This window comes from Mycteria americana, chromosome 10, assembly GCF_035582795.1.
Source record: "Mycteria americana isolate JAX WOST 10 ecotype Jacksonville Zoo and Gardens chromosome 10, USCA_MyAme_1.0, whole genome shotgun sequence".
Taxonomy (NCBI): domain Eukaryota; kingdom Metazoa; phylum Chordata; class Aves; order Ciconiiformes; family Ciconiidae; genus Mycteria; species Mycteria americana.
Genome location: NC_134374.1, coordinates 25,913,463 through 25,929,841, shown reverse-complemented (window position 1 = coordinate 25,929,841; position 16,379 = coordinate 25,913,463). Strand labels below are relative to the sequence as shown.

The window sequence follows — 16,379 nt, the reverse complement described above, 5'->3', positions numbered from 1 at the left end:
CCGCGGGTCGCCGTCCCCGCAGAGGTGCCGGGGTGTGTGGGAGGGATGCGGTGCTCCACGGGGACCGGGCTGACCCTGTCGGGCTCCAGGGTTGAGGTCTCCGCTGGGGTTACTGGGTTTGAGCCCTGTCGAGGGCAGGAGGGGTCAGCCACGGATTTTGGCCGGGTTCACGGCACGGCTAAGGACAGCTGCACGGTTTGGACCCCGATGCAGATGCTTATTCCAAACCTTCTTCCCAAAACTTCTGAAGTATTTGGGTCCAGGGCTTTGGCCTGGTCCCGTCCTTAATTGAACTGCTTGTTTTGGGCTTTTTTTTTTCCCCTGCTGTAGCTTTGTAATTGTAAGTGCAGCCAGAGCTCTTGGCTGAGGCTCTTGGTGGATATTGATGAAATTGGGGTGTTTGACTGCAATCCGCTGCGGGTGGATCCGGCCTCAGTCCAGTCTGTGCTGGGTGGTGCCTCCGAGAGGGATGGGCAAGACCCTGAAGCTGCTGTCGCATTTTCTACACTTGAGGTCAAATGTTTGTTGCCATCAGAAGTATAAATCTCAGCAGACAGATGGACTGCCGACACCAGGCAGCAGCTTGCTTTGGCTGCATGAGCTCTGGGCTGTTTTCTCTCAAGTTCTGTAAATTGGAGAAATTTCCCAGAAAATAGTGCTGGCTGTTGGATGGGCTCATCCAGGCGGTAGCTGAACCGTGCGTGAGGGATGGGAACCGGCCAGGCGGGGGGGGGTAGAAAACCATCAGGGTTTTGGTGCCTGCCAGGATGAACACCAGCTTGAAAGAAGAGGTGGGGTGGTCCGGGGCGCTGGGAAGGAGGAGGGAGAAGGAAAGGTTTCTTTGGCAGGCTTTTCTGGAGGATGTTTGCAAAAGACCCGTGAAGTGACCGGCCCTAAGCTTTGATGAGCTCTGAACTAATTATTAAGAATAAAGATCTTCCTTTCTTGCCTGGCAAAGTATTGTATTTGGTTTGGTGGGTTTGGAAATGAAATGTTTCATCGGGAGGTTAAAATTGTGTCTTGTGGCCCTCTCACTCCCGTGTTACCTCCTCCTCTTTGCCTTGTGCTAGCAGAGAGGCTAAAGCCGAGCAGCTTCTGCTCCCGGGGGCAGAGACCCCGCTCTGGGCACGGGCATCGCTGCCCACCAGCACACCCCGGGGCTCCCCGGTTCCCGTTTTTGCAGTCGATCATTTCCTCAGCTTTGTGCACGTGAAACACGGGCTCGGGCGCTGCTGGAGCACTCCCGCAGCGGGAGCTGGGGGGAAGACGCCGCCGCTCCGGGGAGCGTCGCTGCTGCTGGGCGGGATGCTCAGGCTGGTTCTTTGCTTTCTTTCAGAAATCGAAGCCAAGAAAGCTTGCGACTGGCTGCGAGCGGCGGGATTCCCTCAGTATGCCCAGCTTTATGAAGGTGAGAGCTGCTTCTTCCCGCTGGTCCCAGTCCCTGCCCTGTACCTGGTCTCACGTCCTCTATCTCAGCCAAATACCACGGGTGGCTGCAAGGAGAGCTCACAAAGCGCTGGGGAGAGGAGAGGATGGAGAGGATTGTTTACTAATTATACGATCATGTGTTAAAACTTTAAGCCTTCGGACTTGGCCATGGCCTGGAGAGCCAGCCATGCTGTCAACTTTTCTGCATTCCTGAACTTTTCCCCTTCGGGCAGGGCTGCGAGGAATCCCCGGGGCGGCTGCTCGGGCCAAGGGCAGGCAGGCTTTGAGAGCCATCGGCTCTTCAGTAGTTCGGTGAGTGTTTGCAGCGGGTGGGAGCGCAGAGGCAGCCAACGTAGGTAACGCGGAGAGTGAGCGTTTCCTCCCTCCCTCCCTCCCGCTGACATGTCCTGCAGGCTCCTGCCCGGCCCCGGTATGCTATTTGGCAGCAAGGTCTGCGCTTTCTGAGCGCGCAGCAAGCTGTGCCCGGAGCAGACCGGGCCCCTGTGCCGCACAGCTCCCGGGGCGCAGGGGAAGGGCAGTGCCCCCCGACAGACCCGCTCCCACGCACCCACGGGCAGTTTGCAGAGCGACTCTGGTCGTGGGTCTTGCCTCCGGCTCAGCTGTGTTTACTTCAAACCCATGGCGGGACCGTTGGTCCCTGCCGGGGGGGCCGGTGCTGCGGAGCGGTGGCTGCAGCCGGCCCCGGCTGGCCGGGACAATAGCGGGAAGCCTGGTCTCCGGCGGGCTGCAGCGATGGCTATTGTTCGGCCGGGCACTTCCACTGCCCCCCGCAACACGTGCGCGGGAGCCCCGCTCTCGCCCCCCGGGTGATGGCTTTACAGGCTGCCTGTTTGCCTGCGGTTTCTATTTTAGGGGGCAGGCTCCTAGCACGGCCACGTGCAAGGACTGGCCGGATTCCTGCAGGTGAGACCCAGCCCCAGGTGCCGGCCCCGAATAGTGCTTGTCCCCAGGCGGCGAGGAGCGGGTGCTGGGTGCTGGAGTCTGTGAATAAACCGACCCTTTTTCCAGCCTCTCTGAGCAAAACTTTCCACATCCTCTGAGTGTTTCATTCTGGTTTTCTCCCCAGCTGGCAGGGCTCAGCATCCCTTTGGTAATTGCACTCGATAGCTTCGTTAACAGCCGGGCTTAGACACTTGTGGTTAATGGTCCAGGTCCTACGTAGCTGGTCCCAGCAGGGCTGTTTCCGAGTGCACAGAGATGAGCAGGGAACTGGATGGAGGCCCTTGGGCACCTCGCCACCCTCACCTAACTCACCTGGAAAGAGCACTGCCCGAAGTCCCTGGCCATGTACCACCTCTGGGACATCCTCCAGCTCCTGCCCTGTGGCCAGCGAGCGTGTCTGCCTGTGGAGACCTACCCATGGCCTTTGAGGCGTGTGGGGGGATCGAATGAGATGCTAGATCTACTGTACCACCAGACTGGTACAGCTTGCTTGCCCCTGGGAGACCTCTTAGCAGCGCCTGGCCCTCCCCAGGGGAGGGAGAGGCTTTCTTGACCCTGGGGGGATCAGTGGGAGAAGGGAGTCATTGATGAGCACTCAGTGAGCGATCAGTACACAAAGCGTGTGTCATGTATTGCCTGTGGGGCACCAAGATGTCCCTTGGGCAGCGTTAGGGAGGTGGCCACTCTGCAAAAGCCACCATGAGGTGCCGAGGGGAGAAGCCGAGGGGGTCCCTACCCCCCCCGCAGTGCGTGCAGCCGGCACCCCCGAGGAGGGGCAGCCCGGGCTCCAGATGTGCTCAGCTGGGAGCAGAGCTGCGCAGGGGTACCTGCGTGGGCGTGTGAAAGCGCTGCGAAGGGCTGGTGTTTATATTTCTGAATCGGCTCATCTCGCCGAGCGTCAACGCCAGGCTAGCACCCCACCCAGCAGGAGCCTTTCCCGTGGGCTTTAACTGTCCCGGGCACGCCACGGTCCCCGGCGCAGTGACCGGGTTGTTCGTCCTGCGCGGGGGAAGCGGTCTGAGGAGGCGGCGATGCGAGTGGCATCTGCTGCATGGCACTGATCCCCCCGGCATCTGGGCTGCCGCGAGCCCTCCCACTCCCGGCCCGGTGGGGCTTATTTCCACCCCCTCCTCTGCCTGGCTCATCCCTCCCACCTCTGCGCTTGGCTTGCGCTCACCGCCACGGCACCAGGGCATCCCCGGCCCCTCCGCGCCAGCCCCCGTCCATGTCTTGCTCTTGCTCTTTGCTGGCTGCCTCCTGGAGCTGCGGGCAAGTGCGGTCCCTTGGGAGGAGCCGCTGCCGGGAGCCTGGGTCGAGTCCTGCCTGCAGAGAGCTGCCTCCCGGCCAGCTCGGTGGGACCGTCCCTCTCTGCAGCCTCCCCTCCTGCGGCCACGGCTGCCACGGGTGGCAGCTCCCAGTGGCAATGCGATGCCCCAGCCTTCCTGGCTTCTTCCGACTGGTGCTGATGGCCCAGGAGACTCACACGCCTTTCCCCTCCCCTGCTGTCCCGCTTCCCCAGCTCTCCATCCTCAGCCTCTCTCCTCCTCTTGCTCCTTGCAGCATCTCCCTCCTCCCACGCTCACCGCTGGCCCTGTGCCTGATGGAGCGGCTGGCTCGGAAACGGCCGCTGATTCTCCTCTCGCTTTGCTCCCCAGACTCGTCGTTCCCTCTCGACATCAGCGCTGTGAAGAAGGACCACAGCTTCCTGGACCAGGACTCCCTCAAATCCCTGTGCAGGTAACGCTCCCTTGCACCCCCTCACCGCTGCAGGCAGCGGAGCCAGCGCAAGGGCTCGCCCCGGGGTCCCCGGGGCTGCCGGGGCGGAGGGCACTGTGGGGTGCCTGCCTTGCAGGCTGCGGCTCAGAGCCCGCTCCGGCGCTGTCGCTCCCTCTGCAACGAGGAGTCTGGATGCATTAGTCTTTCAAATCGGAAAGCATTGCTGGGTGCGTTCGTCTTTCAAGTCGGAAAGCATTGCTGGCTGTTGGGTGGTGCCAGGGAAACGACAGCGGTTTTGGTTTGAGCGTACAGAGCTCCTGCAGAACAGAAACATTTCCCAGGAATAATTCTCCTCTTCGTGTGACTTTCGGGCTGTGTTTTAATTTCAAGCTTGGGTAACTCCGGCCTGTAGAGCTTGATTAGAAATGGATTGGTCAGAGCTGAACCGGAAAACAGCGGAGGTGCAAAGAGAGACCCGGTTTTGCTGTCCCCGCTGCCCGCGCTCTCCCCTTCCACCGCTGGCTGCCCTGGGTGGCTCCTCGTGGGCTGTGGTCCCCAGGGGAGGGAGCCGTGTCTCCCCGCGTGCCTTTTGTGTTGCTTTATTTTGCGCGGATGCTTCATAACGTCTCTGAGAATGAAATGGAGTTTGGAAAGCACGTCTCTGCATCAGAGCGAAGGGGTCTTGCTCGGCTCGTGGCGTAAGGTGGATTCAGGTCAAGTGCCTGTGGATGAAATCGTGTCCGCAGATGGTTTCACTCGGTCGTCAGGCACGTGCTGCCTGCAAAAGAGAGAAAACATGCAGTGAGGGATTTGCTGAGCATTGGTGCAGTGCGAGGTGCTCCGTGCAAGTTGCACGCTGCTAATTAGCGCTTTGTGCAGGTCGTTAGGTGCTGCGGGTGCTCACAGCGGCGGTTCGGGAGCCGTCGGTTCGCACTGGGATTTGCTTTGCGCAGGTGAAGCCTGTGCTGGTGGGTCCCTCCTCGTCCCTGGAACACCAGCTCTGTCGGCTGCTCCGACCAAGGATTTCTGCGTTCGCAAGTGCTCGCTGGCTTCGTGTGACGTTAGTCATCCCGGCGCCTGGCAACGCAGCCCTGCCGTACATTTTCCACCAGGACACACTACCCCTTGCAGCAGCAGGGCTGAAAATAGCTCCGGGAGATGCCGCTGGGTGCGTGGCTGCAGGGAGGCAGCGCGTGTTTCGGGGGGTGGGGGGGGAACTCTCCCAGTGCTGCCAGCGTGAGCAAGAGCTGACACCCAAAAGGAGGGACCCCCCTACGCCCGTCCGGACGGTCTGTCTGTCCAAATGGTCTGTCTGTCCAGACGGGCTGTGTGTCGCCTGGCGCTGCGGGTGACTCAGCCCTGCTTGGCTTTCGGGCCACATCATCGCGCCCGTGCCCCCGCGCTGACTCCACGCCGAGAAATGAGCGCTGCCTCTCGCTGTCCCTCCCACACACCCTGCTGCCGAACAGAACAGAGAATGGGAAAATGGTCTGTTACTGATTTGTTTTCCCAACAGAGAGGCTGCTGGGCCGGGCAGGAGGGGATCCCCTGCGCTGCTTCCCGGGTGCCCGGCGAGCTCCTGGTTTTCCCTCCCGGCAGCGGCGAGGTGGGAGGCGATAAGAGGTTTCTGACCGTCCCGCCCTGTCTGAGCTTTTGGGTCCTTTCATCATCGGCTGGCCGGCTGCAGGAGCTTCTGAGATTGTTTTGCTCTAATAAGCTGGAGCAGGTCATCCCTGCCCACTCGCGGGACTGATGTGGCTGGGTGGGCCACACAGGGCAGGAACGTCCCGGCCCCGGCCCCCCAGGCTGCCTCTGGGATCCCTGAGGTGGCCCCTCGCAGCATTTGGCTAACAAAAAGGTCTAGGAGGACAGTGAAAAATGCAGCTCTTCAAAGAAAATGAATCCCCTGGACCTGTCCTCTTCCCCCCCAGCACACGTGTGCTCCCATCTCGCTCCCTCTGCCAGACTTCATGTATTTAATCCGGCTGCAGGATGCACCGCAGGACCATGCGCTCGGTCGGGGGGCTTCAGTGGGATTGCAAGAGGGGCATTAGTCAAATTTTTGGTACAATGTCCCTGAGGTTTGTTTTTGGCTGTGCAGACTGGTATGTGCATGCTGGAACAAAAGTGCTTGTGGTAGCGTTCATGAAGGTGCTAATTAAAGTGAATTAATTGGAGATTCATTCACTTGTGTAAAGAAAAAACAAAACAGGGCTTGAAACTGTAGGCTAGAGAACGGAGAAGGGCCCGGCTGGGCGCCAGCCCAGCCCCAAGGCACCCGGCAGCCTTGCTCGAGGGAACGGGTCTCCCCAAGCCTGCTGCGGGTTTGCCCTCGGAAATGGCAGAAACGCCCCCGGCAGCCACGGGGCCGGGCTGCTCGTCCACGGGCCGCAGGGTGGGGGTCGAGTGGGGCCAGGTCACGGCCAAGGCAAACCCTCAGCATGCAGAGGGAGCCAGGACACCCGGCAGACGCCGCCTGAGAGGTGGCCAACACCCTTCTGGCCCCGGCAGCGCGGTGGTGCCGCGAGCGGTGGGAGATGGGCGTCCTTCGACGCTGCGGTTGCAGGAGAGCAAGCGCCGGGCACTGGGGTGGCTGCAGGCATTTAGGCACGGCCGAGACGTCCCGGTGCCTGCGCGGGGGGAGCGGAGTGCCGCTCTCATGGCTATGCTTGCAAAATCCCCGCTGGCGCACAACCAAGGGCTCGTGCCATCGTGCGCTCGAGCGGTTTCACCCCTGGGCTGCGACGCCCGAGGCGCATGTGACGGTGCCGGGGCGGGTGGCGGGGGCGCGGGGTGCCTGCGGAGCTCTGCGGGCAGGGGCGCAGCCTGGGGCACCGCGCTCCCCTGGGAGCAGGCTTGGAGCTGTGCCGGGCCCCGCGTCTCCTTCTGATCCCTGGAGCCGCAGCTGCTGGGTGACAGGTGACAGCGAACAACAAGGGCTCTAAGGCAGAAACAGAAAAAAAAAGAAAAGAAAAAGCAAGCGCTGCGGCCCCAGCAGGGGCCAGGACGGGGGTAAAGCCTCTCTTGGTTTCTTGCAGGAGGCTGATGACCCTGAACACATGTGCCTCCATGAAGCTGGAAGTCCACTTTCAGCGTAAACAGGTAAGTCCTGGGTGTTCAAGGGCAGGCGAGGGGCTGAGGGGCGCGGGGGAATGCGTGCGCACTGGTGGGGCAGCAGCCCTGTGTGCAGTAATGACGCGGGTGCGCTCCGGGACTGCCCGGGGCACAGAGCAGCACCCAGCGCTGCTGCTCATCTGGTTCCCTGTCTCCGAGGGCGGACGTGGCCCCGGAGGTGCCTGGCTGAATTAGCGGGTGCCCGTGTTTGCCCTGTGCCCCTGCACCTCTCCGAGGCTCGGCAGCGGCAGTCAAACCGCAGGAGTTGTGACGCCCGTGCTGGTCTGCACAGGGCTGCGTGCCCGCAACCTGCAGCATCACCCTCGGGGTCTCTGCTGAGCCGGGCACTGGGACCCCCGGCGGCAGGGCTCCAGGAGGAAGCCTGACCCCAGAGGGGCGGGTGGAACAAGCCTGTGTATCACAAAGAACAATTAATATTGGCATATTAATAACAAAACCTTTTCTATTTCCCTTAATGAATAATACATTTAAAATGCACGCCAGCTTGGCGTTTAGCATATGGGAATCATTACCTGGGTGTATCCCTGCTTCTTCCGACTGCCCTTCTTTTGGCTTGGGAAGGGATGCTGCCCTGCATCCCTCGCTGCGCTGCCGTGGTGGCCGGGGCTTTGCAGGGAGGCTCCGCAGGGCTGTCCCAGCTGCCTGTGAGCTATCCGGACACAGCCTGGGAGCAGCACCTTCCCTTCCCCACTGCAGCGTGGCTCTCGGGCACGGCAAAACGATGCCTGGTGGCTCCCGCAGCCCTCTGTTGCCAAAGGGGACCGGGGAGGCTTTAAGGGGCCATGCTGTGGACTGTGCCCTCCGCTGAGGTGCTTGTCCCGGGAGAGCGGGGCAGGGGGACGCGCCAGCCGTCTGTGACTCTGGCTGATAGATTGTCCCCTGTTGTCGACCACCTGCAGAATGAGGACTCCGAGGAGGAAGACCTGTGCGCCATCAGCGACCGGTGGGCTTTTCAGAGGGACAGCAAGAGGTGGTCGCGGGTGGGGTCCGTTGACGTCCTCTCCCAGGGCTCCGAGGTCCTGAGCTCCACCATGCGACCGGCGTCCAGCCGCGAGAGTGTCCTCACGGACCTCAGCACCAACCCGGAGGCTGCGTCCCTGCACAGCAGCGGCAGCACGGGCAGCACGGGCGGCACGCTGGGTGTCAGGGCCGCACCGCCTGACCCCCCGTCCCCGATCTGCACCACCGCCATCGCCACCTCCAGCTGCAGCTTGAGTGAGCGCTCCTTGCCGGAGCAGCCCTCGAGCCGCGGCGAGGGCTCCAAGGAGAAGCCGAAGAAGCGACGGTCTCGCAGCTTCCTGAAGAGGATTGAGTCCCTCCGAAGGAAGGACAAAGAGAAAGCCAGCCCAGACAAGAAGGTGGCCCCACACAGCAGCATCACAGCCACACCGGGATGGGGCTCCCTGAAGACTAACGGGGACCTTGCAGCCACCAAGGCCAACTCCCCTAAAAGAGGGATATCTGCCTCTTTCCGTGGGAAAAAGCACTTCTTCTCGGTATCATACAGGACTAACCCCTTGCTAGGCTCAGGCAGGAGCAAGGTGAGCTCTGACACGAAGCGCAGCGGAGCCTACCTGGAGGACTACGAAACGGCCGTGACGGCCAGCGGCGACTGGGCTGCTGGAGACTGCCAGCACCGGCAGGCGTGCCGGGGGGATTGCTTGGTCTACATCCCCCGGGACCACAAGCCAGGGACCTTCCCCAAATCCCTCTCCATCGAGAGCTTGTGTCCCTTGGGCGGCAGCTCCCTGACCCACTGGAAATCGGGGAACGCGCCCGTCGGGCTGGTGGGGGGCGGCAGCAGCAGCAGCGTGGAGGGCTCGTCCTCCCCGCGGGGCTTTGCCTGCCGCCGCCGGCGGGGCTCCTGCAGCTCCCTGGGCAGCCGGGTCAGCGTGTACGACAACGTGCCGGAGTTCGGCAGCAGTGAGGGTTTCTGCAAGGAGGACGGAGAGGTGACCTACGAGAACCTCGACGACATACTGCAGCACATGTGGGGGCTGCAGCAGAAGGTGGAGCTCTGGTATAAAGCCATCTCCCCTGACCTGGCTGGGGAGGAGGGAGGCGAGGAGGAGGAAGAGGAGGAGGAGGAGGAGGAGTCAGACTCGGGAGGAGAACCCTCCAACCTGCACTTCGAGGAGCGGTCCATGTCTGATGTCGGCACCTCTGCCAGCGACTTTGACAGCACAGGCAACTCCCTCAACGAGGCCGAAGAGATCGAGATGCGGGAGCGCCGGGACTCGGGGGTGGGCGCGTCGCTCACCAGGCCCTGCAGGTGAGCGTGGGCTGGGGCTGGGGCTGGGGCTGCCTCCTCCTCCCCCCGGTCGTGCCTGGGCTGCTGCTGGAGGGCGGGAAGGGCTCGGTCCTGGAGCTGCTGGCGTGCTGCCGGCCAGGGGACCACCACAAGCCCATTCCCCGGTGCTTCTGCAGCAGGGATGGACGGCCGGGGGCTCGGGGAGCAGCACCGGAGCCGTTGCTGGAGGGGTGCTGGCCTCTGCCCTGCAAGCCCTGGCTTGACCATCGCCCTTTCCTGGTGGCAGAAGCGGGGTGCAGGGAGGAGGTGCCGGGGGAGCAGCGGCGCGGCGCGGGGTGGGCAGGGGGAGCGCGGCACAGGTCGCGGGAGCGCTCTGGCGGCTGCAGGGCACCACTGCCGGCCCTGCTGCTGCTGCTGCTGCTGCTGCTGCGTACAGGCTGCGACCGCTCTGCCTGCACAGACCCGTAATTAAATGGTTTTTCATTTCCTAATAACAGGTCTAAATGAAGGAGGCACTTGCTTCCAGTGTGCTAGTGCTCCCTTGGGCTCTCCCTAAGAAAACTCCAGCCGTTGCTGAATTCTGTGAATTTTCTAGCCCCTGCTAGGCTGGTGCGCCGCCAGGCAGGCATGGAGGGATATAGAGGGGTGTCTTTTTTTGTTAGCTGGGAGTGTCCCTTGTGCCCTTCTGGGCTTGGGGATGCGCCGGAGCAGCTGGGCAGGAGCCTTCCCGGAGCAGCACGGACTTGGGAAGGGTTTTAGCAGGCTCCCAAGAGAGCACTACCTCCTTGGGGTGTCTTGTCTTCTTGAGAAAGCGGGTGTTGGAGGTGTCCCCTTTGCCGTGGCGTTGCTCTGCATGGTGGGCCTGCAGAGATGTGCCACCCTGAGCATCCGAGCTCTCCGCAGGTCTCCTGGGGGGGCTGTAGCCCAGCACAGCCCCTGGGTGCTGGGGCAGGTGCAGGGAGCCTGAGGGGCGAGGGGAGAGATGCTGGTTGTTTCAGGGGAACCTGGGGGAGGGAGCAGTCCTTTGAGGCAAGGGGAAGTGTCTCTCACGCTCTCCCTGGCACCTTCCCACACTGGGTTTGTGAGCGCCCGGGGGAGGAAGCAGCACTCGTGGCACTGGGGCTGGCGTTGGGATCCCTGGGCTCGGCCTGGCCGCCGCTGTCCCCGCACCTTCCCCGAAAGCAGCGGGTGCTCGGGGAGGGAACGGCCCTTCCCTGGGGTCTCCGGCTCCGCCACCGTCGGCCTTTCCCTGCAGAAAGCTGCGCTGGCACAGTTTCCAGAACTCGCACCGGCCCAGCCTGAACTCTGCCTCCCTGGAGATCAACCGCCAGTCCTCTGCCCAGCTCAACCTGCTCCAGAAGTGCTCCCTGCTCCGTCTCACGGCCATCATGGAGAAGTACTCCGTGCCCCACAAGCAAGCCTGGACATGGTGAGCTGGTGGGGAGGGGTCCGGGACGGGGTCCCCGTGGCGGGTGCGGGCTGCAGCTCTGCGGGGCCCGCAGCCTGGGGCAGCTTCGGTGTGCGAAGGTGGTGGAGAGGGAGGGGGAAAAGCTGAAACAAAAGCTGGCTTTGCTCTGCGTGGCTGTGGGCATCCTTGCAAGCGTGAGCTGGGGGCTGACACCTGGGCTTCTGGCATCGCCCGCATCCAGGAGGGCTGCAGGCATTTGTGGGGCATTAAAAATGCTGCAGCAATGTAAGAGAGCGGGACAGTGGTTTCCTATCGTAGCCGAGTATTAAAGCATTTTAGTTTAATAAAAGGTGCTGCAGCTCCTGCTCGAAAGCTGCCCTGCTTATATTCAAAAGACGGCAGAGGCGCGTGTTGTCGTGTATGTGTGTCACCTGGGGGCCTGCTCCCCTCTGCGAGGTGGTGCTGAGGGGGCCGTTCGTCCGTCTGCACTGACGTCTGTCTGTCCCACCCCGCAGGACTGTGCCCAAGTTCATGAAGCGGAGTAAAGTCCCCGACTACAGGGACAAGACGGTCTTCGGGGTGCCGCCCATCATCAACGTGCAGCGGACGGGGCAGCCCCTGCCCCAGAGCATCCAGCAGGCCATGCGCTACATCCGCAGCCAGTGCCTGGACCAGGTGATGCCGCGACCGCCGGCCGAGGCTGCGGGGCGGCTCCGGGCCTGCCGCTGTGCAGCAGCGCTGTCATTTGGGGAAGAAAGCTGGCTTGCCGGGGTGCTTTTTGTTTACGTCTTGTGGCGCTCGGCCGTGGTGAAGCGGGAAGGAGAGATTGTCTGTGGGAACCCCACACCCACCGGTGTCTCCTTGGCCAGCCCTCGCTCAGGCTTCTCCTCTGGGTTGCAGGGGAGTGAGGCCTTTGGGCAAGGGGCTTCCTCGCCTGTCCCATGGGAGGCCACCCCGGCGCCTGCCGGGTCGGTGCCCGCTCCGCGCTGGAGCTCCAACCCGCTCTTCCCTGGCAGGTTGGCATTTTCCGGAAGTCGGGGGTGAAGTCCCGGATTCAGGCGCTCCGGCACATGAACGAAACCAGCCCTGACAACGTCAACTATGATGGGCAGTCGGCGTACGACGTGGCTGACCTGCTGAAGCAGTATTTCCGTGACCTGCCGGAGCCCATCTTCACCAGCAAGCTGACGGACACCTTCCTGCAGATCTACCAGTGTAAGTGCTGGGCTGGGGCCGGTCGCCCCTGGGCTGGGGATGAAAGTTGGGGTCTCCCAGGGAGGTGATGGAGGTGGGTGGTGGCCTTTGGGACAGACCTGCCGACCATCAGCTTTGCCCCGTGCCCGCAGTCGTGTCGAAGGAGCAGCGGCTGCAGGCGGTGCAGGCGGCCGTTATCCTCATGCCGGACGAGAACCGGGAGGTGCTGCAGACCCTGCTCTACTTCCTGAGCGACATTGCCTCCGCAGAGGAGAACCAGATGACTGCTGGGAACCTGGCCGTGTGCCTGGCCCCCTCCATCTTCCACCTCAACGTGTCCAAGAAGGAAAGCACCTCGCCGAGGTAAGGGTTGGACTAGCTCTGGCCTCCCCAGCCTTCCTGCAGCCCCTGTCTCCCCATCGCCCCTTCCCTGTCCATCTGGGAGGAGGCCGCTGAACCGGGGCAAGGCACGGTGGGAACACACGTGCTCTCACACAGCCCCCCATTGCTCTGCTTTCCAATTTGGGGTTCCCCGCTCTGCAACGTAAAGCAGAGCAATGGGGGGCTAGAGGCGGGCGGGATGCCCACCCGGTCCCAGCGATACCGGCTCCCCTGCAGGGTGATACATAAAAGAGGCACCATGGGGAAGCCTGACCAGAAGGACCTCAACGAGAACATGGCTGCGACGCAAGGGCTCTCCCATATGATCACCGACTGCAAGAAGCTCTTCCAGGTGGGTGGCTGTGGTGTGTCCAGCCCAGCGTTGCCCCCCCTGGGTGCTGCCAGCAGGAGATGTGACCTCGCCGGCGGGGTGCTGGTCCTGCAGAGTCAGTGTGAGGCGAGATAAGGGCACCCATCCTCTGGTGGGGTGGCTTCCGCCAGTTGGTCAGCACCGGGAGCGAAGCCCCGCTGCATCTTGTGGTGGTGCGGGTCACAAGCTGCAGGACCTATGTCCAGGGAGGCTGTGTCCATCCTCCCTGCTCCTTGGTGGGATGAGGAGTTATGGTTTTCTGGCTGCCCAGGACTGCTCACAAAGTCAACATAGGATCCCTCTGGCTTTCTGAAGATCTATATGCTCTTGGCTTGTAGGTCTCCCATGACATCTTGCTGCAGCTGAGCAGCTCGTATATGGCAGCAGATGCTTACCCCCATCCCCTGGCTGACTTCGTGTGTCAGGGGGAAAGCAAGGATTTACACTCCTACTTCGAGCAGAGTGTCCAGAACCTGCTGAAAGAGTCATCGGAGAAATTCAAGGGGTGGCTGAGCACCCCGGGGCCCCTGAACACAGAGCTCTCCTGCAAAAAGGTAAATGCCGCTGCGTGGAGGGGGGCTTGGGGTCACGCGGGGAAATGCGTATGGGGTGACCACTGGGAGCCACGGGTCCTGCGGGCACCTGCCAACCGGCTGACAACCCCTTGGTGCTTGTTCACCTCGGTGAGGAGGGATCAGCAACCCCTTCCCTGGCCAGAGGAGGGGCTGAGTGATGAACAGCTCTGGGGTGGAGGGTGCTCTGCACCCAGCAGTGCCGGCAGAGAACCCACCGCATTGTTAGCAGAGGAGCTGGCTGCCTGCGCCCCTCCCCTCCCATCCCATCCCCATCCCATCCCGTCCCATCCCTAGCCAGCAGATGCCAGGTTGCTGCTCCACGGTGGTGGGAGCCATCAGTAAAGCTACTCGGGGGGTTAGTGCTGTGGGAGTCCTACGGGACAGCCTGCCTGATCCTTCCCTTGGCACGTCAGGTTGGGGACGGGCACCCTCTGCGCTTGTGGAAGGTCTCCACGGAGGTCGAGGCCCCTCCTGCCACGGTGCTGCACCGGGTGCTTCGGGAGCGTCACCTCTGGGACGAGGACCTGCTGCAGAGCAAAGTGATGGAGGCCCTGGACAAGAACATGGAGGTCTACCACTACATCACGGACAGCATGGCACCCCACCCACGCAGGGACTGCGTGGTGCTCCGGTGAGGGCAGGGAAAGGCCAGAGTGGGAGGGTTTGGTCTTGGTTTGGTGGATCCCCTCTGGCCCCAGCCCTGGCTGCTCCTCCCGGGGCTGCACAGGCTCCCCCACCACCCCGCTCCCAGTGCAGACCCTGAGGTGTGGGCAGGGGCTGTGGGCACGCAGGGGCTGTGGGCACGCAGGGACGGGAGCCGAGCGGGGCCGCTCTGTCGCGCAGGCGCTGGCACACGGACCTGCCGCGGGGAGCCTGCCTGCTCATCTCCATCTCGGTGGAGCACGAGAAGCTGCCGGCGGAGGGAGGCGTCAAAGCTGTCGTGCTGACGTCCCAGTACCTCATCGAGCCCAGTGCCATGGGCCGCTCCAAAGTGACCCACATCTGCAGAGCTGACCTCAGGTAACGGGCGCCCTGGGTGCTGCTGCATCAGCGGCGGCATCGGCCACGGGGGAGGCTGCTGGAGGAGCAGGTAGTGGTGGAGCGCAGGAGCTGCTCCTCCCTCTGCTTGCCTGGCCTGGCAGCGTGGGCAGGGTTGCAGCTCACGCAGCGTGGTGCCTGCCCGCCCGGAGGGAAGGGGGTGCTGGTCTGGGGCCAGGTTTTAGCTGCCAGATGGTTACTGGGAAAGGAGCCACCACCTCGGTCTTGCAGTGCTGGCAGTTCCTCCGGTGGCTCCGAGTGCGGCAGCAAGTCCCTTCAAGTTTCTGTACAAAACACAGGGTCCCCTGCGGGTCTGAAGCACGGCACTGGCACGCTGCTCTCTGTGGCGAGCTGTGCTGGGGTGTAGTTGTGTAAGGGCGGGATGATGCAAGGGGCAGTCTGGTTGTCATTCTGGGCCCGCACAAGCCCAGCTGGGTCACAGACATTCTCCCACTTTGCCACATGCCTGCGGTGGGGAGTGGGGTGGCACGTTCCCTTTTCTGTCTTGTAGTGCTCGTTCGGCGTCTCGTAGCCCATCGCCGCTGGGGCTACGCTGAGTGCCTGTCCCGGCGCGAGAAGCCACGTGCTGCTCCTTGGTGCCTGCCGGGGTCTCGTACGCCTGCTCACCCTCCTCCTGCCTCTTCCCTTCTCCAGGGGCCGGTCTCCCGAGTGGTACAACAAGGTCTTTGGGCACCTCTGCGCCATGGAGCTGGCGAGGATCCGAGACTCTTTCCCAGCCCTGAGTCCCAACAGCCCCGAGACGAAGATCTGAGGCGCCAGGAAGATGCTCTGTCCTGGCTGATGCGGACTTGCTGGTGGATCCGGGCTGGGGCTCTCGGAGGGGAGCACGGTGCAGGCAGCTGGCCGTGGAGGGGGAGGCAGAGGCTGGCACACTCGCAGGCACACAGTTATGAGCCTCCTTTCACCCTGGGCTGGGCACTCCCTGTCCCACCGTCCCTGCTGCTGCTTCAGCCGCCCCTGGCTGAAGCGGGCTGCGCGGCAGGTTGGCGGCAGCGGCGAAGCTGTGCAGCCCGTGGTCTCCGCGGGAGGGGTTGGGGAGCAGAGGGAAAGAGCGGGGCTGTGGAGGTGACCCCCCAAGGCGGCAGCCCGCAGGCAGGGCTGGGAAGCAGCTGGCCCAGGTTGGGCTGGGTCCCCCCACGCAAGCCGGGAGCGGCGGCGGGGCGAAGGTGCGTGGAGAGAAGCAGGAGGGCACGGAGGCGCGGGAGAAGCGAGCGGGGGAGGACGGTGTCGCGTCCGTAGGTCGCAGCGCTGTGTCGGGAAGTGAAGGGTGGGCGGCGAGGGGGGAATTGTGTGTGCGGTGTCACCCGGTGGGGACAGCCAGGGAGTCACTGTCAGAACCTGTTTGGTAGGGGAAGAGGCTGCTGTTCTGGGAGGAGGGGGCTACATCCAGATAACCAGGTATGCCTCGAGTGCCAGCCCTTGTCGAGTGGCAGAAGGAACCTATTGCCCTTACCTTTGGTGCTGAATTTCATAGGAGAAGAAGCAGCAGCCCTCTAGGCCTGTGCCTTGCTAAAAACCCTCTCTTGTGCCCTAGGTTTCAGCGGGGGCTGGATGGACAATGTTCCAAGGCACGCCTGTCCCTCGAAACCAGCCTACCCGTCATTTGGGGCGGGGGGGGGGGGGGGGGGCAGGACACCTCTAGAGCCCCAGAGCAGCTGCCCCTGTAGTTGGCTACAAGCGGGGAAGGGGCAATGCCCCAGTTACGAGGAGGCACGGTGGGAGGGAGGGAGGGACAGGGCCAGTGCTGCAGCTCGCGCTTCCTTGCTGCTGTTGGGGCTCACACGGCCCTGCCCCGGAGAGGGCAGGAGGGCAGAGCAGCCTTGCCAGCACCGGCTGCGCCGCGGCGGAGCTCTGGGCTGAAAGCTCATCCCAACTCACTGCCCAGCATCTGCTTCCTTT

The 16,379-nt window shown here is 62.9% G+C and overlaps 1 protein-coding gene across 6 annotated transcripts in view; it reads left to right on the top strand.

The window, feature by feature from the left end:
- Positions 1–16,339, top strand: part of STARD8 (StAR related lipid transfer domain containing 8) — a 67,254-nt gene extending 50,915 nt beyond the window's left edge. For 5 of the 6 annotated variants that reach the window (XM_075513499.1, XM_075513500.1, XM_075513501.1 and 2 more), the window contains 13 exons: positions 1,337–1,408; positions 4,047–4,128; positions 7,146–7,209; positions 8,142–9,514; positions 10,749–10,922; positions 11,417–11,576; positions 11,918–12,116; positions 12,248–12,458; positions 12,714–12,828; positions 13,185–13,400; positions 13,835–14,052; positions 14,265–14,441; positions 15,114–16,339. In XM_075513499.1, coding sequence (XP_075369614.1) covers positions 1,337–1,408; positions 4,047–4,128; positions 7,146–7,209; positions 8,142–9,514; positions 10,749–10,922; positions 11,417–11,576; positions 11,918–12,116; positions 12,248–12,458; positions 12,714–12,828; positions 13,185–13,400; positions 13,835–14,052; positions 14,265–14,441; positions 15,114–15,231 — 3,179 coding nt within the window. In that variant the 3' untranslated portion in view covers positions 15,232–16,339. Of the gene's footprint in view, positions 1–1,336; positions 1,409–4,046; positions 4,129–5,060; positions 5,276–7,145; positions 7,210–8,141; positions 9,515–10,748; positions 10,923–11,416; positions 11,577–11,917; positions 12,117–12,247; positions 12,459–12,713; positions 12,829–13,184; positions 13,401–13,834; positions 14,053–14,264; positions 14,442–15,113 lie in introns of those variants that run through there. The other variant, XM_075513502.1, reaches the window with a different exon arrangement.
- The last annotated feature ends 40 nt before the right edge of the window (positions 16,340–16,379 follow it).